The sequence below is a fragment of the Macrotis lagotis genome, chromosome 1 (assembly GCF_037893015.1).
Source record: "Macrotis lagotis isolate mMagLag1 chromosome 1, bilby.v1.9.chrom.fasta, whole genome shotgun sequence".
NCBI lineage: Eukaryota > Metazoa > Chordata > Mammalia > Peramelemorphia > Peramelidae > Macrotis > Macrotis lagotis.
In genome coordinates this window covers 512478454-512502689 of record NC_133658.1, presented here as the reverse complement: position 1 = coordinate 512502689, position 24236 = coordinate 512478454, and the positions used below count along the sequence as shown (strand labels likewise).

At 35.1% G+C, this 24236-nt stretch overlaps 1 protein-coding gene across 4 annotated transcripts in view; it reads left to right on the top strand.

The window, feature by feature from the left end:
- The window catches only part of MAOA (monoamine oxidase A), a 93920-nt gene that overhangs the window by 3357 nt on the left and 66327 nt on the right, over positions 1-24236 (top strand). For all 4 annotated transcript variants that reach the window (XM_074214145.1, XM_074214146.1, XM_074214144.1 and 1 more), the window contains one exon: positions 20703-20797. In XM_074214145.1, the coding sequence (XP_074070246.1) occupies positions 20703-20797 (95 nt within the window). The remainder of the gene's footprint in view (positions 1-20702; positions 20798-24236) is intronic.

The window sequence follows — 24236 nt, the reverse complement described above, 5'->3', positions numbered from 1 at the left end:
TTTAGAAACATTACCAGATGGATGCTTTTACAAATTATCACTTTGAGAGTTTGAATGTTTTGATAAATAACAAATGGGTTTTTATGTGATGGAATTTAAAATTATTTTGAAATGTTTTGGCTGCACAAAAACTATACTACAGTGATGTCCATGTCCAGATTTTTTTTGTCATTGTAAAAGTAGAACTTTTACAGATAAGAAAACTTGAGACTCAAACAAGCGTAGTAGTGGCTTGTCTGGGTAACACAGACATAAGTTGGATGGCTAAGATATGAATCATAAACATTCCCCTTCCCTCCCACTAATTAAATAACTTCTATATTGAGTAGGAGAAAAATTTCCAAAGGAAATAGTTCAAGCCATTGTTTTGGGGTGGGCAGCCTGATCCTAATTTCCTTTTTCTTCTTTTTTCCAAACTGAAACATAATAGTTCAAAACATATTTTCTCAGCTTTGAACTTTTGAACTCTATTGAAACTATAACATTGCTGGTCACCCTTTCTTTTTGAAGCTCCTCTTTTGGTTTTATTTTTCTCCAACTCTACAGCTGGGCCTTTTCAGTGTTTCTTTGGTTGGAAACAGAAGCAGTGGTTAGCCACACCTACTCTTCCCACAGTCTAATTTTGGGCTTTCTCAAGACTAGATCATTGGTTTTTGTCATTCTCTTCTCTTTCCTAGAAGATATGCCTTTTCATGCCTTCAGCTTCTCTTGATGACTCTCAAATCAAAATCTCAGGTCCTGTCTTGTGTTTACAGCTGCCTTAGAGGTATATTCACTTATATCTTTGAGTCACCTCAAATTCTTTTCTCCAAAAAGGAGAAGTTGCTCCACCTAGTTTCCCATTGCTTTTGTTTTTAAGTTTTGGGGAATGATGTTGCTGTGGCTACTAATCACATAGGCTCAAAACCTTAAAATGAGTTATTGGTCTTCTCAATCAGACATGGAGTTGTCATTTTCTGTTTTAAAAAAAATATCTCTCATATCATCCTGTTTTATTCTCAGTGTTCTTATCTTAAACCCTTATCACTTCAGTGTCTCCTAGCTGACCTCTGTGATTATATCTTCCTCTCATTTCACCCCGTCCTACCTATTGTTTCTGGATATTAGTTCTTAAACTTTTCCTTCATGTCACTCTTAGCATCAGCTCCTAATACTTGAGGCTTTCAAGGCCATTCACAATTTGGCCCCATTCTAAAAATTCAGTTAATTCAAACCTTTTTTTCTCAATGCTTATCTCCATGGAACTATGTTTGCTCTGTCCAAACTGTTTCTTCCTTAAAAAATTCACCATGCTTATTCCGACCTCCATGTCTTCAACTTTCTTCCCTTACCCTGTTATGATCTCTCTTCTTTACCTGAAAATTGATTGATAGCTGACATTTTAGCATTTATTTAAGGTTTTAAAAATTATATATATATATATGTGTATGTATATATACATGTATACACACACACACACACTCACACACACATATTATTTTGATGCAGTGGATAGAGCCTGGAGTCAAAAAGGTTTAACTTCCTGAGTTCAAATCTGCCCTCAGACACTAGCTGAGAGGACCTGAGCAAGTCATTTAACCCTATTTGCTTCATCTGTAAAATGGGTACAGAAGGAAATAGCAAATCACTCCCAAGAAGACCCATGATGAGTTAGACATGTCTGTAAAGACTGACCAACAGCATTAGCATTTTTATCCACATTTTATAGATGGAAAAATTAAAAATCAAAGAGACATGCCCATTGATCACAATTTTTCTTGTATCAGAAACAGAAACTGAATCAATCTCTTTCTAATTCCACCTTCACTGCTCATTCTACTAGGCCTTTTACTTCTTTCAAAGGCAGAATCTTCCATCTTTCTATGGTCCTTCCCACCTCTAAAATTAGAATTTCTTTTTTCTGATTTCCAAGCTTCTTTGATTCCTTCAGTCCTCTTTGGTCATTTTTATCCCTGAAATCCAGTAGCACTTCAAACTCAATCCTATCCAATTAAGCACTTAATTTTATTCACTTAGGCTTTTTTTGTTTTTATTTTTCTTTCGCATATATTTAATTTCCCTGTGATGCCAGGAACCCACATGTACTTCTTTCAAAGTACTTGTCTGAGCACTAAACATTACAGTAGATGCTCAGCAAATTCTTATTTTAAAAATAAGTTTCATTGATGCCTTCTGCTAATTTCAAGGTAATTTGGGGAGTTCAGAGGGAAACATTCCTCTTTCAAATCAAACCCTATGTTGTTTGTATTAAACACCAAATATGGTGACCAGTTTGTACAATGTATTCAATATTCTATATCTTATTAATTCCCTATATATCTACTATGAAAAGATAATAGAATTAGAGCTGGAATAGACTTTAGAGACCATCTAATTTAACTGTCTGTTTTTATAGATGAGAAAATAGACTTAGTGTGTGATTCGGCAAAGTTTTAGTTAGTAGATACCAAAGAACTGAATGTAGGGGCCTCTCCTCCAAAATCTTGTGTTCTTTCCATTTAAAAAAAATCAGTTTTTTTCAGTTACTCAGAATTTACTTTACTTTTATGAATCTTATTTAAACTGTTATATTAACATTGCTCTATTATTCTTTTGGTTCTTATTTTCTTTGTATCACCTGATACAGATCTTCCAAAGTTTTTGTATTCCTTTTACTTGTCACTTCTTAGTGGACAATAATATTTCATTGAATTCATATACCACTTTTTTTTCAACCATTCTTCACTTGATGGGTATCTACTTTGTTTCCAACAAAGAGTGCTGCTATGATTATTCTGATCGGGTCTCGGGCCTTGGGAGTGTAATGTCAGTACTAGGACTGCTGATTTTTTTTTTTTGTAGAATTCTAAATTGAAATTCAGAATGACTGAACCACTTGATGTCTCTGTAATCTGGTATATTAGTCGGTTTGTCTTTTCACAGCCTCTCCAATATTGACCATTTGCATTTTTTATCTTGCTTGTTAATTTGTTGAGTCTGATGTAAAATTTCAGTTATTTTTTTTCTTTATTTCTTTTACTATTAATGATTTGTAAACATGATTACATATGATCATTTATATCAGTAAATGATTGTTGATTCGACGTAAGTGGGAATATTGAGACTACATTTTGACATATCTGTATGTAATCTTTTCTTCATTTCCCTTTCCATCGCCCTCTTTCAACAGAACACACCTGAGTGACTGAAACCAGGGTGACAGGGAACCCTTTCTTCATTAATAAAATCCATTCTCAAAAAACTCTGAATGTGCTGTAGATGCAATTTATGTCTCTCTGTCTTAACAGGATGTATTTTGTACTTTTGTGTATGTGATGTTTATTAGATTATATATTTAGAAAACCAAAAAGCTCGAGTCCTTGTATTCTATAAGAGTTGAATATATTAAACTATCATAGTGTCTATGCAAACAGAAAAAGACAATGACATATGAGAGGGAGAATATTAATATTTGTAATTAATATTTTGGTGATTTTTATATGTTTGGATTTTATAAATTTTCTTTTCAAATTGTCAGGAGATCTGAAAGGAACTGAGAGTCTATTTCATATTAAATAATTGTCTCCCTGAATTATATCTATTGCTGTATCTCCCTTTGTTGAATTAGATATCGGTCTCTGTGGAGAATATCTGTCTAAATTAAATGTTTCTTCTTAATGTTGCTTCAATGATGAAATGCTTAATGCTAGGTCATTTGTTGTTATTTTGTGTAGTGACATTCTTTTGTGTAGTGATACTCTTGAGTAGGATTTCTGTCTTAATTAGATTAAAAAATACATGAGAATAATCAAATTCATAGTCCTTTTTAAAAATGCTTTATCCGATCTAGACACTGGCAAAGATATAAAGGTTCTACCGATTGAAATGTTCAACCTAACTGAAAGAGAGGAAAAATAAACATCCAACTGTAATACGTGATTAATGCATAAGAGAGATGCAACCCAAGGGCTACATGGAATTTGTAGAGAAAAAGATCATTCAGGGAAGGCTTTATGTTATAGGAGACATTCAGTTTTGGTATAGGGCAGTTCCTAACTCTGCTACTTGTCTACATGACTGTGGGCAGGTTACTCCTTATCAGGACTTTGTTTCTTTATATGTAAAATGAAGGGCTAGACTAGATGATCTCAATCTCCAAGGTGTTTTCCATCTGTACATTCTGTGACCAGCTATGTAGGAATTAAATGGGCAAAGAGAATACCTTTAAAATAGAAAGAAAAAGATTGTCACTTGAAGGGCTCTTTATATTGACCGTCACCCTAGGTATGTTGCCAAGTTCTCTTGTAACAGGGATTGTTTACGAATCTTTTCTCCTGCAACAATATATTCCATGATTAAAGAAGGAATTGAATATTTTCATTTGAAAGATCCTGTTACCATTTTGGATTCCCATTCCTACAAAAACCACTAAATTCTATGCAGTTGTAATGTTGTGTGTTTTGTGTGTTGCTTTTCATTAACCTTAATTATTTATGCAACACTTATCATTTGTCTCAATACTTTGATACCACTCTCTCTGATATTTGAATTGTGATTGAGTTATTTTGGTATACTTTTGGATAACCCAATTTTCTACTCTTTTTTTTCCCAGTTTATAGGATCGCCGTTTAGAATTGGAAGGGACTTTTAGAGACCCTTCATTTTACATTTTATAGAATGAGACCAGGAACCCACAGTTAAAAAAGTCATAGAACCAGGATTCATATCCAGTTGCAATAATAAAAGTGAATATTAAAAATATCTTTATCCCAGATGAGTGTTTATTTTGACTACTGCTAGTCTTGGTTTTGTTGGTATGTGTTGAAGGGGGGAAAAAAAAACATTGTCTCTGCAGAGAGAGAGCTTGGATTCAGATTTTGTCTTAACAGTTACCTGGACCAGCAGAGATATAACCATTGAATGAATGAGACTTTAAATTCTGAATCCAAAGAATTTTAGAAGAATTTCTACTTGTATCTCAATTATCTGTTGAGTCTCTGAGCAACACTAAGATTTCAACATACCTCTATAATGAAGCAACTAGAGAGAAAGTAGAGTAGAAAATAGGAATAATAAGCATGTGGCTAGGGGGTCTTCTTTGGTACTTTGTTGATACATTGCTTTTTCATTTCTGTGGATGCCTTAGGCTGTGAAAATTTAAATTTATAGACTTGCTAACATTAACATTGTTGTTTTCATGTTTTCCAAAGTGGAGCACAAAACAACCCAGTAACATTCCTGCCCAGTAAAGCAGTTCTAGAGTTTTGCCTGAACTTTCATAACAATGCTAACTTCAGGAATGGTAAATTGGGCAATGATGTTTTGTGCTAGCTTGCCATTATTCAGCATTTCAATATACTTTTTAAAAAATTCTTGTGTCTGTTCAAACTAAATTCATAATTATATTTGTGAACACTCTTTAATAGGATTATTTCTTCCAGAGTATATACAAATTTCAGTCATTAGAATATGAAATATATACACACCGATATACACGCATGTACATATACATGTGTATATATATGAATATATACATATATATGTATGTTGTTTTCAGTCATCTCTAATTCTTAATAGCCGCATGGACTATTTGACATGCCAGGCCCTTCTGACCTGAGAGGTTCATCTTTTGATGATATGTTTTTTACCTTTTTAATACTGTCTATGGTGTTTTCTTGGCAAAGATACAAGAATGATTTGCTTATTTCCTTCTCCAGTGGATCTCACTCTGTGTGCGTGTATGTATGTGTGTATATACACATATATGAAAACTAAATTAAATTTTGTATTGTAATATATATATATATATATACATGTATTTATATTGGATGGTGTGTTGTGAGCACACATATATATTCAAATACAAGTTTAGTCATAAATTTCAGATTCCCTAGATAAGATGAATAATGTTAATGAAAGAAGTTATAAGTACTATAAATTCTTATAACTGCATAACCAATCATAAGGGGAGATTAGACTTGTTCACTTTACCCATGTTAAGAGGCAACACCTATAGCAGTGATTACCCAAAGTGGTATGGGTTTGCTCAGTAATTGTTTATTCTCCATGAAGATCTTTACACAGAGGCTGTATATCCCATTATGGTGGATATTCCATTTTAACTTCAGTTAGACTAAATAGTTTCTGATATCTCTTCTGATCCCATGAAAGAGAAGCTTGTCTAAGTACAAGAGTCAGTCTTTGTTCAGACTTGGCATACAAATACATAGAAACTTTTGAACAGTTTTGGTAAATGACTTTTGTGACTCTCATTTGTATCTTAACAGGTAAATTAGGTGTTATATAATCAATGATACATGTGCAAATCTTTTGTCTAGGATTGTAAAACTAATCCCACAGTCCCTAAATATTTGTTGCATGAATTTCAATAATAGGATATAATTTTAAAAAATAAATACAGAGAAATAGAAAAAAAAAATCAAGCCACATCAAACAGATGCTATAAGTACTTGAGATGAGTTGATTATTAAGAGCTATAACTAAATTTATGGAATAATTTTATTTTATCTGCCAAAAAGTTGGATTTTTTTTCCTCCTAAAATTTCTTCTGTATCTGATCTTGGATTTGAAGCAGAGGAATAGAGAATATGCTAGAATGATGGGTAATAGTTCAGTTTAGTTGAATGTGGAGTGGATGAAAGGAAATCTGTGAAATGAAACTTTTAAAGTATTAGGTGGATGCTAGGTCAAGGAGGCTGCATTTTTAATCCTATAAGGTCACGGAGTTATTGAAAATTTTAAAGCAGAGGAATGATAGGGGAAAAGAACTAAGCATTTATTCAGTGTCTATGTGTCTGTCTGTGCTGGTTGCTAAGGAAACAATTGCTATCCTCAAGAAGCTTACATTCTAAAAGGAGGGGGGCAATAAGTTCCTTTGTAGGATATATAGAATAAATATTAAAATGATGAATACAAGCATGTAGACAAACATTTTTAATCCTATAAGGTCACGGAGTTATTGAAAATTTTAAAGCAGAGGAATGATAGAGGAAAAGAACTAAGCATTTATTCAATGTCTATATGTCTGTCTGCTGGTTGCTAAGGAAACAATTGCTATCCTCAAGAAACTTACATTCTAAAAGGAGGGGGGCAATAAGTTCCTTTGTAGGATATATAGAATAAATATTAAAATGATGAATACAAGCATGTAGACAAAGGAGGATTGAAGGGATCAACCCTGTTTTGCTTGAGTGCCTCTAGAAGGAAGAGGTTAGATGGGGAACACATGTTTTCTAAATCTGCTTTTGATAATGGAAAAGGGATTATTTAGATGAGGTGTCACATGGGAAGATGGCAGCATGTAGGATTCCTGGAGGCATATTGCTAATTAGGTGAGGCTGAAGTGTTGAGTTCTGTAAAGAGCTTTAAAAAACTCAATAGAGTTTTATATTTTATCCTAGAATCAAAGAGACACGTGGCCAAATTTGAACATAATGTTTTAGAGAAATTTTAGTGTGGTTGATGAACTAGAGTTGGGGGAGAAGTTTCAGGTAGAGAAACCAGTTAGGAAATTATTGCCATAACCTAGATGAAAAGTGATGAGCATCTGAGGCATGTGACAGCAGGGGCGGTACAACAGAGGAAGAGATGGATGGTGTCATGGAAGCAATGATACTGCACTTGGGCAAACTTCAAGAGAAAGTAGAGGATAGAAGGGCCTGGCATTCTGTGGTCCAGGGAGTCATGAAGAGTCAGGCACAAGTGAACACAGAAACACAGCAAGATTTGGCAACTTTGCTGGATATGTTGAGTGAGGAAAAAATGAGTACCTGACAATAGAGAAGCTGCTGGAAAGGTTTTTTATGGGAAGTAAGAGAATGATTTCTCTTTTGGATATGTGGCTTTTGATTTTCTTCTAAAATGTTTAGTTGGAAATATTCAATAGATAACTGCATAAATGTTCAACAAAGGCAAATTAATTTGGCTTTTTGAGAAGGATGAATTGGAGAGAAGAGGAAATTAGAATCAGGAAGACTATGGGGGGGCTGTCAAAATAATTTAAGTGGCAGGTGGTTAATAGTCCCAAACTTTTAGAGTAGCAGCGTTAAATAGAAAAGGAAGGGATGATTTTGAGGAATCCTTTTAAAGTCAAGTCAACACAAGGTAACTTACTTAGGCATTCCCTATTTCTCTAAACCCATAAGGACCAAAGAAAACTTATGTCTTCTCTGCTTAGAGCCTCATTTACTTTTCTTTCCAGCATTTATTTCATATTTCAACCTTCATAATGTTTTTACATTATTTTAGGATGAGATTGTCCCTCTTAGGCTATGTTAAGCTCTTCCTTTGTATCTTTCAAAATGATACAATAGCCAACCCTAAGCAAAATTTAGACCCTCCCGCTCGATTTCTTGTTTTCTTCTTCAGAGGGTCATGGGAAGTTATTTTGTTATGAAAAGTCTCTATTTTTAGGTATGTTTGAGTCACAGTAAACAAATATTTGTTTATTTGTTTATGTCACTGAAATCATAAGCAGAGAAAACTGGTTTTATAAACATTTAATGATATGATAATCTTTGAGAACTGAAATTTTATTGTTTATCAGACCATAGACTTGCAAGACTTGTAAGATCATTTAGACCAATTAGACTTCTCTTCAGCTGCCCCCCCCGCCCCCTTTTTTAAATAGATGAGGAAATTGAGATCCTCAGAAAAGTGAAATGGCTTAAACCAGGTCCCAGAGCTCAGGCTAGAGTTACTCTTAGGATTCCCAGTTAAATATTTTTCAATTCTATTGCTTCTTTGACTCTGATGGCGGCAGCATGGCATTGTGGATGATAGAAAACTGATCCTGAACCCATAACGACTTAGGGTCCAAGGGGCAGCTAGGTGGCACATTGGATAAGAGTGCTGGCCCTGCAGTCAGAGGACTTGATTTCAAATTCAGTCTCAGACACTCATACTTACTAGGTGTGTAACCTTGGGTAAGTCACTTAATCCCATTACCTCACAACCCCCCCCCAAAAAAAAAAAGACTTGTGATTCAATACTTTGTAACATACCAGCAGTATAAGTCTAGGCTTCAACCCTTATAGTTCTAGTCTTCTTTTTGACACTCTTAAGTTACAGAGAAGGAGCTGATGTGTATTTAAAAATTTCTTTCTTTATTTCAATTATATGTAAAGATTTCAACATTCCTCTCATTGTAAGCTTTGAATTCCTTTTTTTTACTTCTCTCCCTTCCCATCCCCCCTTGACAGCAAGTAATATGAAATAGATTATACATCTACAATCATGTTTTTAACATATTTCCATGTTTATTAAATTGTGAAAGAAGAACCAGAACCAAAGGGAGGGGGAAAAACCATGAAAACAGTATGTTTTGGTCTGCCTTCAGACTCTATAGTTTTTTCTCTGGATATAAATGGCATCAAAAGTCCATCATAGTTGATTATCACACAGTATTAATTGTTAATATGTATAAACTGTTATATGTGTATAATGTGTTTAATGCTCTTCTGGCTCTATTCACTTTACTCAGCATCAGTTCATGCAGATCTTCCCTAGCTTTTCTGAAGTCCCATCCCTCATTATTTCTTACAGAACAGTAGTACTCCATCATATTCATAAACCACAACTTGGTCAGCCATTATCCAGTGGATGAGCATCTCCTCATTTTCCAGTTCTTTGCCATGACTAGAAGTTGCTATAAATGTTTTTGAACATTTGAGTCTTTTCCCTTTTTTATGATCTCTTTGGAATACAGAACCAGTGGTATTGTACACAGTTTTATTGTCTTTTGGGCATAATTCCAAATTGCTGTCCAGAATGGTTGGATCAGTTCACAGCTCCCCTAATAATGCATTATTGTCTCAGTTTTTCCATACTCCCTCCATTATTGATTATTATCCCTTATCATTTTTAGCCATGCTAATAGGTTCAAAGTGGTACCCTCAGAGTTATTTTAATTTACATTTCTCTAATCTGATTTTCATATTATTATAGAAAGTTTTAATTTCTTCATTTGAAAACTGCCTGTTTATATCCTTTAACTATTTATCAAATGGGGAATGACTTGTATTCATAATAAATTTTATTTGGTCTCTATATGGTTTAAAAATAGACCTTTTTAAGAAAATTGCTTCCCCTTTCTGTGTTTCTTCTTGTCTGGTTGCATTGATTTTTATTTATGTAAGAACTTTGTAATTTAATGTTATCAAAATTATGCATTTTGCATTTTATAATGTCCTCTCTCTCATTTGATCATAAACTCCTCCCCCCCTTCATAACTGACAAATAAACTATTTCTTATTCTTCTAATTGGCTTATAGTATCAAGCTTTTTGTCTAAATCTTATCTTGCTATAGAATGCTGATATATATTTAGCATAGGAGTTTTCCTGCCTGGGAACTTCCCTACACCTATGGAATCTCAAATCTAGTCCCTGTTGCTCTAAAAATGAATATGTAGACTGCTGTCAGGAATGCTCTGTAGGGGTTTATAACTTGAGCCTGAATAGTTCTTTTTCATGTCTCTGTCTTGGTAACTTTGCATAGATGCAGAATGTTCTTAAATAATTTTCTGAAGGAATTAATAAATGAAAATTGGAATGATAAGATTTAGGGGCAGCTAGGTGGTACATTAGATAGACCATTGAACCTAGAGTCAAGAACACCTGAGTTCAAAGCCAGCCTCATACATATACTAGCTTGGTGACCCTGGGCAAGTCACTTAACCTCTGTTTGCCTCAGTTGCCTCAACTATAAAGTGGAAATTATAGTAATCTGTCTCCCAGGTTCATTGGAGGAACAAATATAGTTGTAAAATTTAGCATAGTGCTTGGTACCTAGTAAGTTCTGGTATATAAATGTTATGTTATTAGAACTATAATAGAACTTATAAGGGAACCAAAGCCCAGAAAGATTAGTACCAAAGCCCAAGACCAGTCAAATAGTCAGTTGTAGAATTTGGGTTTGAACTCAATTCAGTCCTATTACTTTTCACTATATCACTTGGTGACAAAATATTAAATTTAGAGAACTGATAATAGGATTTAAAAAAATAAATGGTTTGGAATCCAGTCTCTTTTATAATGATAGCTATCTTTCTGAAATCCAAAATTCAATCTTTTGATTCCATAATGCTTTCAACACATACATGTATGGGGTGTGTGTGTGTGTGTGTGTGTGTGTGTGTGTGTGTGTGTGTATGTGTATACATAAAGAGTTAAATTATTTCAAATAAATGAGTTTGGGGAATATAATTTATACATTTTACAAGTTATTGATAAATCTTATAAAAACTAAAAGACTTTTAGTTTTTAGTTACAAAACTAAAACTTTAGATTGATAAAAGATAATAGAGAAGAGGAAATAGGAGGATAACAAGGCATTCCTGTAGTGGTATGGAATTCATTCTAAAATAGCCCACCCTGAGCCCTGTGTTCTAAAGTTGAGGAAATCTTCATGTTTATTAAGCACCTACTATGTATAAGATACTGTGGTAGATATGACAAAATGAAAAATTACCTAGTCCCTGATCTTAAGGGACCTAACAGGTACTCAAGTATAACACAAAGTAGGGTGTAATGGGAGCAAAGGAAATTCAGCAAAAGTGAAAATTTGAAGAGATAGAGAACATTTCTGCATGACAGATAAGGTTGTATATCCTGAAAGGCTAGATGTGAGCATGGAAAGAACATTTTGACATGTCAAGATGAGGTATACAATTTTATTCCCTCTGCAGTATTCAAAGAAAAACCAAGTGTTTTGAACAGGTAAGTAGAGTTAGATCTATAACAACTGTGTAATGAATGGAGTGGTGACTGTAGAGATTAGAGGTTGTGAGATGTACAATTAGAGATTAATATAGTAATAATAAGACATAATGTGATGAAACTAGGGAGGTAGAAATGTAAATGAGTAAGGAAAAGCTGGATTTAAGAGAGACTGCAAAGGCAGGAGAGATTGGACTTGGATTGCCTGAAATTGACTTTTGAGGGAGAGGCAAAGTCAAATACAATTAGTAAATTTTAGCCTGACTAGGAAAATTGTAAAATTTATTAATAAGTCAATATAATATTTTTAAAATCTGTAGCAACACCATAACAGACATTGGAAATACCATTGTAGAGAGAATTTAATGTTCTCTTGCAATGACGTTTTGTGAAATTTATAGTGATGACATTCTCATTCTTAGACCAATTCCTTGTAGCTTAAGTGAAGGTGAGAACTAAACAATAATTAAATGAATTGAGTTGTTTTCAAAGTATTTTTTGAGCTCTATCATAGCCTGAGGCTGTTTTTTCTTGGAGTCTTTAGATGTAGGAGCTTGTGCTTCCTCATCTTCAGACTGAGTATTTTGATCCTTCTTGGGCTCATTTGCAAAATATTTCTCAATGGTCTTCCTCTTATTTCTTTGCTTGTCCATTTTCCCAGCCTAAGCCTGTTTTTTTGGGGGTGCTTCCTGAGCTTTTGGGACACTCCCACAAGGGTCTCAGTGTGTGAGGTTCTGTCCTCCCTCCTGGTCTGTGAATGAACATAAGCGCCCCCCTCTGCCACAGGCCGAGGTGGGGGGGCCCTGTTGTTCTATGGGGGGGCCTAGACTGGGATCAGGATCTGAATGTGGTCAGAGCCCCAGAGTCCTGTTCCAGGGGCAGAGGACAGAGCTTGGCAGTCTCTCTCTTCACTCCCCTCCCTCAGCTCAATGGGCTCATGCCCTGGAGGCTCCTGCTTATGGGCTCCGCCTGCTTCTGTTTCCTGGATTTGGACTGCCAAAAGACCAAGCTGCTCCCTGTGTGCCCCGAGGGCTGGGCTCCACGCGCTCCCTCTGGCAGAGGTCCCCGCTGTTCCCCCACTTTGTGCCGGTGCTCCCCGGGGTGCAGCTCAGGAGACTCCCCCCGCTGCTGTGAGCTGTGACTCCCAGCGCCCTGGGGCTGCCTCCGGGAGGCTGAAGTTCTTTGGTGCTGGTGGTCCACCCCTCTGGCGGGCCACCCCTCCGACCCTGGGGAGCAGAGCCTTTCTGCTCTTTTCCAGGTTACCTTGAGTAGGAGAACTGCCTCACTGGGTTCCTTTGTGGGTTCTGTCTCTCGAAAGTTTAGTTAGAGTCCTTAGTTTATGAGTTTTTATCAGAGAGCTCCTAAGATTCAATCCCTTCATGTCGCCATCTTGGCTCCGCCCCCCGAATTGAGTTGTTTAGACACCAGTTTGTAGTTCATGCAAAATAAAACCAATTGTTGACTTTATTCATTTGAAACCAAATTGAGTCCTTAGCCTATCTAAGGAAAATTGTCATTGGAATGTTTAAAAAAGAATGTTTCTGTGAAAAGAAATGCATATACATATAGGTTTATCTTGGCATAGATGAGTTTCTGTGCACAAGGCAGATAATTATTGATAAAGATGCATTTTTTTGCTGCCAGCACATTTTTTAGTTCTCATTACAGAAAAGCTTTAAAATCAATTGACACTACCAGTCTTAAGTGAACATGAAGTTTCACATGGTTTGATACTTCTATCTTTGTATCTTGTCTTAATTAGTTGAGACATACGTACATTCAGAATTGGTTGCCCCTACGTTATGCTCTCAAACTTCAATTTTGTCTTTTTTTGGGAGGTTTACATGACTCATTCAAATATTTGAACTAGATTACTAGTTTGTGCATGAGGATTAACACATTTTTTAATCAAAGTGAAGATGTTTTCCATTTTTTTCATTTTTTTTCCCTCTCTTCCCTTGGCTTCACTGACTCTTCTGATTTGCCTTCTCCTATGTGACCATTTTTTACTTGTCATTTTTGCCAAATCATCATTCTTAATGTGAGCATTCTTCATAACCTTGTCCTGGACCCTCTTTTTTTTTTCTCTCTCTCTTTGCACTATGATTCAAGACCTGATCCATTTTCATTGCTTCAAATAATATCTATCTGCAAATGATTCCCTAATCTATATCTTAAAATTATAATCATTCCTGGAACTAGGACTACCCTTTCCCTCTCCCTTAAGGAGCTTTCTACTTTGCATCTAGACACATGGTCTAGACAAAGGGAACTAGACCACCCAGAAGAAAGGCCATACTCCCTTTCTTGTACTTTGACTGGTTATATCGCCTGCTCTTGTATTCCAGGGTAGATTTACTTAAAGTGAGTAGAAGGACACTCAATGTATAATGTAAGTCAAGTGTGTAGCAGGTTTCCTATACACAAAGACCTACTCGATGGAAAGGCTCTCACAGGTTTATATTTAACAAGGAGTTAAAATAAGTATTAATAATAACTATTCATATTCTCCTGGGAGGATTGAGTCTTATACCTCAAAATGTGAAACAGTTTACCAAATTGCTGTTTTAGACATTAGTTAACATTGTGTTTGCTCTCTACTGCCTCCCCACAAGGTGTCTTCTGACAGGGATATTGATTGGTGTCATTTTCCAGCTGATTAAATATAAACATCTCATGATACTAATCAGCATTGATTAATGGACCTAATGACAATGTTACCAAGACTGTATGTTCATTTCTAGATTGCTGTTTAGTCACGTCTAACCACATAAAAATGCAAGACGAGGCAGCTGGGGCTCCCAGGCCCAGGGAAATGTCTCCTGAGTTGCCTGTAAGATCCTACACAATATAGTTTTTCTTTCTAGCATTTGAATGATGATTAGTTCTTTGAGAGAATAAATGTAGAAGGGAGAAAATGATCAGAAACATAGAATTTGGGAGGTCATTGGGTGAAAGAAGGAAGGCAAGGCTGCAGAAAATGCAACAATGAAGTTAGAAAGATAATAAATATTTATTTTAAACACTGGCCTCCAAACTTTAAAAATCTTGTACATCTATAAGTAAGGGCAGTTAGATGGCACAGTGGTAGAACACTGGGCCTGGAGTCAGGAAGACTCATCTTCCTGAATTCAAGACTGATCTTAGATACTTAACAGCTGTATGACTGTGGACAAAATCACTTAACTCTGAAAGCCTCAGTTTCTCCATCTGTGAAATGAATTGGAGAAGGAAATAGCAAACCAGTTCAATAAGAAAACCTCAAATTGGGGTCATTGAAGAGTCATACACAACTGAAATGACTTGAACACCAATATTTCAAGATGCATTCTATGCTTAAGAGGGAGACTTATTGTTAAAAATAATGGATAGAAATCTATTAAAATAATCTTTGATTTTTTTCCTTATTTAGTTGTGATGAGTTCACCCATAATTTGATGATCTCCTAATTGTGAATATTGCATGAGGAATAGGAGTAGCTGAGTCAATTCTGTTGTTTTCTTGTTTGCTTGTGTTTATATCACTTAATATGTTAAATTTGTAATTTCTCTGCAGGACCCCCCTTTTTTTTAGAGACACTTATACTTTTTGTGAGAATAGCTTTAGTTAAGAATCTTAAATCTACAGTTTATTTGAAAGGAGTCTTTTAAAATAAAATATTTTTGTGAAGGCTAATTCAGTAAAAAATAGATATCTACAAATCCTCTTAAACAAGGTACCTGTAAATTGAATTATGTCATAAGACAGCTAAAATGAATGAGTGTAATATGCCATCTGTCAATACTCTTTCCTCAGGATATTTTGTGTACTGAATGTGTTACATGACTCTCTGACATATGGATTGAATATCAATTTATATATTAAATATGAAGAAACTTTAAATTCTCTTTTAGATTAAAAAATTTAAATAGAAATTTTAATATTTTTCCATAAACTGCAGATTTGGGTACTACTGGTTTAAAAAAAGTTTGTTAGTGACCTTAGAACAATAGATATTTTGTGTAGAAGCCAATTTCTAGGGGCCAATATGTGAGTAATGACAATGGAATCAACACACTTATTAATAACTTGAGGAATTTAGCCTTGAAAGAAAGGATTAAAAAAAGTAGTGGTTGAAAAGTCTTGAATTTGTCAAATAATGACCTGCCCCCCCCCATTGCATATATTTTGTTTGGCCAATTCAAAAATTTTATAATTGAAGAGTCCCTTAGAGATAATAATCAAACTCACATGGGGGTACAACTCCCTCAATGACAGCATTAATTTCTACATAGTGGAAAGCAACTTTAGAAAATGAATTTGTAGAGTGAGAGACACAAAGGTGCCTGAGAGAGGAAAAATATTTGGGACTCAGTCCTAAGAAAAAAATGAGATATTTAAATTTTAGAAAGTAGAAGACCGTCTCTGTCTCTGAGATTACACTGTATATTTAGTTATTCCTTATGCTGGTCTGGCTTTATTTATTAAATACATATTTTTAGCATGTGATGACAGCATTTTTTAGGTTTAAGCAATGCAAAAATCAATTGAAATACAGTTTTCTTAAACAGTATCTCTAACTGGAGCTTTGTTTGCCATTGCCATGATAACTATGTCACATATATTAATCACCTTGCCCTGATTAAGTTGCTATAGTAATAGACCAATACTGAAATCTCAAACAAGGCTTTTAAAAAATATACTTTTATATTTTGTCACATTAACTTAAATCACCTTCAATCCTCCTTCCACCCCTTACTGTGAAAACCACAAAATTAAATAAAAAATTCAAAGGGGAGAATTTTATTTTTAAAATTATTGCTATTTGAAGGTAGGATCATGTTTCTCATTTGTAAAACATTGGAGTACTCTGAATTTGCAGTGTTTGCATCTGAAAGAGAATCATAGAAATCTATGATTACTTCAGGAGTAATCTGGGCTTCATTTATTCTAAAGTGAAATCTCATAGGTTGGCTGTTAGTATCAAAAGGATCCATGCATTTTATAATGCAAAATTTTAATTTTCAAACATTCTATAAATTTTCTGGGAATTTTATATATTGCCTAAAATATAATTAAAAATATTAATTGTATGTATGTATATACATGAATATATGGGACTTGTATATGGCAAATATATATATATATATGTATTATGATTTCGTTGATAGGAGTTCTCTTTTTTTTAGGTTTGTTTTGTTTTGTTTTGTTTTGTTTGCGAGGCAATGGGGGTTAAGTGGCTTGACCAAGGCCACACAGCTAGGTAATTATTAAGTGTCTGAGGTAGGATTTGAACTCAGGTACTCTTGACTCCAGGGCTGGTGCTCTATCCACTGCACCACCTAGCCATCCCCATAGAAGGGATTCTCAGAAATACCCCCTCTAATAATGGATATCAATATATTCTCTTCAACTTATAGAGAGTTGTATAGAGCACAGAATTATTGAATGACTTGCCTTGGAACATATAGCATGTGGCAAAGATAGAAATTGAATCTAGATCTTCTTATCTCTGGCACTAGAGGCATTTCTCTAGCCATTTCATGAAGCTGCCTATCACATATATATGTAATATATGTGTGTGTGTGTGTGTGTGTGTGCGTATGTACATTTGAACAGACTTCTAAAAAGTCTTATTGGTTTTAGTTAAACTGAATTTTTATTCCTTGAAATACACCATATATTTACATAAATATTTGTATGTAATGCCCAGGCATTTTGGAGAAGTCAAGAAATGGTTTAGTAATCATATGGTATGCAAAAAAATTGCTTAATGTGTAAAGTATGATGATAGGAAATATGTGAAATTCAGGCATTTTGTAAATCTTATGACAAAGTGTTTGGATGCATTCTTTTTTTATGCATCCTTTAGATGTGATATCTTGAATGGATATATTCATTCCTGAGATATTTACATTGTAAAAAGAGGAAACAGTGGTAAAACTATTGATCTTGAATTCATAAAAATCTAAGTTCTAGTTCTGGCATGATATTTATTTAAGTGTGTTGCTGGGCAAGCCCCTTTCTTCATTGAACCTTAGAGTAGGCATTGTGAAAAGTATCCCTGGTAGTTCCCCATCATTCTTTCCTTTCTCTGCTCAACTCCCCGAGAAAGAAGACATTAATGCTTCTACTTCCTTCCTCTTATGCTCCCAGTCCTCCTGACTCTTGGTGCCTTCCTTCCCTCTAAGATTTAGCATGGTTTATGTTTATACATAACCATTGACCTACTGTCTCTCCATTGGACTGGAGGCTGCTGGAGAGCAGGCAGGGGCTGTTTGTACTTTTCTTGTGTTCCCAGGCCTCTGTACAGTGCCTGGTACATATTAGGCACTTAAAAGATGCTTGTTGATTCATGGTACTTAAATTTTTTTTTTCCTCTAAATTATTCTGGGCCATTCTTTGGTGTTTTGTAAAATTTGGCTTATAATTAAGGAATAAAATTTAGGGAACCCTGACATTAGCTGGGCAGCAAGGACTGGAAACCTGAGTTCCAATCCAGCCTCAGCCATTTACTAACTGTGTGACTCTGGACCAGTCATTTAATCCAGTTTTCCTCAGTTTCCTCATTGGTAAATGAGCTGGAGAAGGAAATGGCAAATGACTCTAGAATCTTTGCCAAGAAAATCCCCAAAGGGGTCACAAAAAGTTGGACATGATTGAAAAATGATTAAGTTAAAAGTTGTAGTTAAAAGTTGTAGCTATATGTACTCTTGAGTGTCTTTCATTTTTACTCTTAGATTAGCAATGCATTTCTGGGACCAATTTTTTTTTAGTTGCCTATAATATGTTTTTAATTTTTGGCCAGCTTATGAAAGGATTTAAAAATCAAATAGAGAAGTTTACTATAAATTGACGAACAGTTGACAATTTACTTTATAGGAGTTTCCTCACTGGAAATACCTGTGAAATCATTGATTCCATTAAACAGAAATTCAAATAACACCTTTTTCAGAAGTTGCTTTATTGGAAAGATGATTTAAAAATACAATATAGTAATTTTTCATTACCACATAATGTTTTTCCATGTAACTAAAACTAAAACACCAAATATTTTTCAAAAATTATTTTAATGGAAATTTTCCATATATATATATATAATGTACTACTCTGCATTTTCTGCATTTTTAAGCAGAAGCCAGGGAACATAGCTTGACATTTATCAGTTGCTCAGAAGTGTCAGTAAGTGTATCTATTATAATAGCACAAAGAGCATTTTGGATTTTTCTTTTTTCCTACCATCTTAACAAATCAAAAGACATTGAAAAGTTTGTACTTCAGTTTTCTCCTTTGTAAAATGAATGGGTTGGACTAGATTTCTATCTGTAAAGTCATTCTCCCTCAACAGGTCATCTGTTCCCACTTTGGGACAGTCATATAGCTTATTTTTGCTTTATTGACTCCCACCCCACTTCTTGTTGCTTTTAGTAACCAGCTCCTCAAACTTGAAGCATTGTGAGGGAGATCTTATGTGTTCAATGGCTTTTTCCCCCCTCTAAATCTGAGTGGGCAAACCATGACTTCATGACCAAATATCACCCACTGCCTGCTTTTGTATATATGACTTGCTAACTAGAAATGGTTTTTACATTTTTAAAAATACAATTTTATTTAAAGATGTAAAAACCATAGTTTGTCAGCAACAGTTGGGATTTGTCCCCAGGCTTAAGTCTGAAGACCTTTACTCTAAAAGAATGAATGAATGAGGCATCAGTTAAACAAAGAACTGTATTAAATGTTGGGGATACAAGTAGAAAAGTAAAACATACCTTTTTTTCAAGGTTACTAAAATATGTGGAATGTTTCATTTGTAAATAAGATGGTAAGATATGGTTGTCCTTATGATGCAGAGGCAAAGAAGATAGTGATGCCTCCACTTAAATATCATTTTTGCTGATCAGATCACACCAGTTTCTGCTGTTGAACCATTTGATGTTACCAAAGACTTTCTACAACAAAAGCTTTCTTTTTTGGATCTTCAGCAGCTGTGGCTGTAGCACCTGTAGGAACAGTTGACAGGCTGCTTCTCCCAGGGGTTGCTTCCCAGGAAAAATAATTTAAACATTTTGTTTTTCATATTATTTATCATTAAAATTATGGCAAAGAGATATTAGTCTCTATACTGTTCCTATTGGTCAAACATCTGCTATAGATGAGCTCCTACATGAAGTAGAAAACCTACACAGTGAAAGGAGCCTGAAGACCATTTATAAACATGATACATGTCATGTAGAATACATGTACTTCAATAATAAATCTTTTATGGGATTTCATATGCTAGAACACATTACTGAACCTAATGAAAAACACCTGTATTATTCAGACCAAAAGAGTTTTAAAATGAGGTTCAAACATCTATCTCGTTTGGATTAGCTTTACTTATTAGGATAATTTAAAACTCTTTTATATATAGTTGAATGATATAAAATACAAAATCCTATTCTAGTGCCATCTCATCATGTGAAGGTGATCCTGAGTTCTCAGTAGCTATAATCAATTCACAAGTTCTAAATGGTCCTTCCAAACTGGAAAAACTTTTTTAAGTGTTGACCCATTTAACCAACTTAAATATTCCTTATCTGGACTATTGTCTAGACCAGAGGGGTTAAACTCAAATCAATAGAATCCTTGTGGTGGCAGATTGACTTAAAAAAAATCTCAAATTAACATTATCTGTATTGTATCGTACCTTTCTTTGTTCTGTCAAACATTTCTCAGTGTTCATTTTAATCTGATTCTAGCCTAAGCAATTAGAGTTGGTACAGGCAAGGCACTGCTATAGAAGTAGTAGGAAATATGTTGTTCTGATAACAAGCAAGCAAGCAACAAACAAATAAATAAAAGTAAAGCCAACTTAAATCCTGACTCCATGCAGAGAAAGACAGAGACAAGAGACCAAGAGAACAACAAGAGACCAAATTTGAAATCTCCTTAGATCTGGTAGAATACATGTTCATCATTTACTTATGCATAACTTTCTGTCTCTTAATCTCTTATTTTGTCTTAGGTCTGTCTGCTGCCAAAGTGTTAGCTGAATATGAAATTGATGTTGTGGTCTTAGAGGCCCGGGACCGAGTTGGAGGAAGGACTTACACTGTGAGGGTGAGAGCTTCTTAATACTTCATTTGCAGTTATCTGACATAGGCTGTAAGTACAATTGAGATTTAGAGGGCTTTAAAGGCTTACAATTCAGAAGGTTAAGACTCTAAGAAGTCAAGTTTACCTGCTTGTCTGTGGTATCATGGAACCTCAGCTCCTCCATCAGTTTAAGAAAGATTGTACAGTTTCCTGCAATAACCCAATAGCACAAAATTCTTTTCTAATCAAGATACTTTTAAATCCCTCCTGCTACCTTTAGAACAAGGATTCCTGGTTTTAATATACCACCATTCGCTTTTACATGTTTTACTGCCTACTATTTCCATTTCTGATAGTATGAAAAGATATGCCTTTCTTTTAAAAATGAACATACATTGAGCTGATTTTTTCTTTCAGTATTGATAGGTATTGAATTGATGAAACAGGATATAATGAGTAGAAAGAGCACTGGATTGAGACCCCATCAGGAGGATTGTACCCCAGGATTTCTAATAATTATTTGTATGACCTTTGGATAAAACATGTACCCTCATTTCCTCCTGACAAAAGGAGTTGGAATAGTTGATCAAGAAAGTTCTAATATTCTTCAGTTTTAATAAGAGATATCTAATAGTTCTCAAAAGTCTGGATTGTTGATTCCTCCTTTATGACTCAATAAATATAAATCTTCTTATCCTTAATTTGCTTAAGTCACTAAAAAGAAACATTCCCATAAAACACTTTAAAGTACCAGATTCTCTGCTTCAGGAAGATTTATATTTCAGTATTATTTCCTCCATACATATACACTGCCTTAGGTTAGTTTCATTCCATGCTGTATCATTTCTGTGTATCAAGGGGTTCGTAATCTGGGATCTGTGGAGCAAATTCAGGGGATTCATGAATTTGGTCAAGAAAAAAGAACATCTTTATTTTTATTAATCTCTAATATTTAGCATTTCCCTAAGTTACTTAAAAACATTATTATTTTTTTTAGGGTTTTTGCAAGGCAATGGGGTTAAGTGGCTAGCCCAAGGCCACATAGCTAGATAATTATTGTCTGAGGCCAGATTTGAAATCTGGTACTCCTGACTCCAGGGCCGGTGTTCCATCCAATGCGCCACCTAGCCACCCCTAAAAAATTATTCTTAATAGTGGTCCATGACACAAAATAGGTTAAGAACCTCTATATATCATTGTTGCATAAGAACTTGGTTCCATTTATAGCAGTCTTTCAGTTTTCAAATAAGACTTTAAACCTATTCATCATCAGTTATGTTCTTGAGAGAAGGGGGGGGTGACAGATAATAATGATTTATGGAATAAATAGATTATTTAAATATTAGTAGATTGATTTTAATATGAATAGATTTCTTTGCAATAGAGGACCAAATAGAATCATTTTACCAGTAGGTTATTATGAAATTTGTCTTTGATTAGGCTAATCCTATTAAAATACTACTACTACTAATTCATCTAAAATAGCAAAATTTGATGTGGTTTGAGAGAACCTTCACCTGGAAGCTGCACTAAATATTATCAAGGACTGAATACATTTGTGTGAGGAGATAGTCTGAGCAGAAAGTTGACAATCTGTGTCTCTGTACTACATAGATTTATTATCCACCCCAGACACTTGTTCAACATCATACAACCCCCTGCTATTTTTTTCTCTCCTTCCTTCTACCATCTCTTTTAATGAAGTAGCTCCTCACCTCACCAAGGTCAACCCCACAACATTCCACATATCTCATTCCTCCTGGTTTTTTCAGTGGTTTTACCCCACTGTCATCCCGTTACTCTCTTTAATCTTCGGTCTTGTCCTAGAGAAAGTCAGTTCTGTGTGAATGCCAGAAAAAAGAAAAGGCTCATGAAAAATTTATTATGGAATGGACAGAACCATGGAGTATACCCACATCAATTGTGATTATGATCCTGCAAAGAAGACTAAGAAAAAGGAGTCAGATAGGAGGGAGAGAGACAGAGACAGAAAGAGGCAGAGAAACAGAGAGAGAGTGGTCACTGAAATCCAGGCTCTGTGCTAAGAGATAGGGATTCAGAAAAGACCAAAGACATGCCTGCCCTCAAATTAAAACCTAATGGAGGAGATAACATGCAAACAAATATATAGAAAACATGTTATATACAACATATATACCAAATAAGAGCAGCTAGATGGCACAGTGAAGAGTGCCCAGCCTCCAGTCAGCAAGATTCCTGGAGCAGGCCAACTGAGGGTGACTGAGACTAGACTTGGCAGCACCAGTGCAGTGGAGAAGGGCCCTACATTGGAGCTGAAGCCTCAAGGTTTTGGAAGTGAATGTTCAATCTTTTTGCATGTAGCCAGAGGGAAAGAAAAATAAAATAAAGCTTAGGGGGGAAGAAAGAATCAAGTAAATTCAAAAAATGGAAAAAAAAAGATGATCAGAGCCAATAGGAATGTCTTATTTCTGGAAGTGCAAGGAGACTACTGTCACTGAACAGAAAGGGGGGGGGGGTGAGGGGTAAGGTATTAGAAGAACAAAGACAGAGTGGGGCTTTCAGTTTGAGATATCTTGGAAGAGATATCTTGGAAAGACTTGAGGATAAGTTCATCCCTTTCAGGTGCAGGAGAAGCTTATGTTTACTATGTCTAATAGAATATTTTGTATTTATTTCAGGAGGCAACAGGAAATCATTGGGCGTGAATGATGATTAGATTGTGTTTTTTCTTTTTTTTTTAAAATTAGATTGTATTTTAGGGAAAATCACTTTTGTGGCTGAATGAAAATGGATTGGAATGAGGAGAGCCTTGAGATAGGCAGGATCCCCCCCACTCCCACCCCCCAGCAGACTATCAAGGTGTGAGGTGATAAAGACTGAGCCTGAGTAAGTAGCGGCAGCCTCAGAAGAGAAAAGCGTCTGTTTAAAAGATGCTTCAAAAGTGAAATTGGCAAGTCTTGCTAACAGTTTGGATATGAGTTGGGGTGAGGTGGGTGACAGATAGCGAGGAAACCAGGATTTCCCTTGAGTTGTGAACCTGAGTGACTAGGAGATTGATGTTACCTTCTGCATTCTAGAGAAGCTTTCATTTCCAACCTAGTGGTGTTATTTTGGTGGTCTTTGATAGTGAAGGACAAGAATCAACCAGCTAGAGAGGGTAGGAGTTGATGAGAAGAGTTCCATAATTCAGTCATCTTCACTTCCACTCTGTCTCTGACACAACAATTAGACCTCTTCCTCATCATGCCAAACACTGTGGCCTCCAAAAAAGCAAATTCCTATCCTGTTTTTTTCATGAGAAAGTTATAAAATTGGGCTGATTGGCTTCACTAAAAATCTCAATGAGGTGTTCAATACTGCTTGGTATCTTTTTAAATTTTCTTTTTCTATTCCTCAAAACACCCACCTCATTTCTCCCACCTTACTTTATTGAGAAGATTGAAATCATTAGACAATTTTTTTCATTTCAAAATATCTTCAT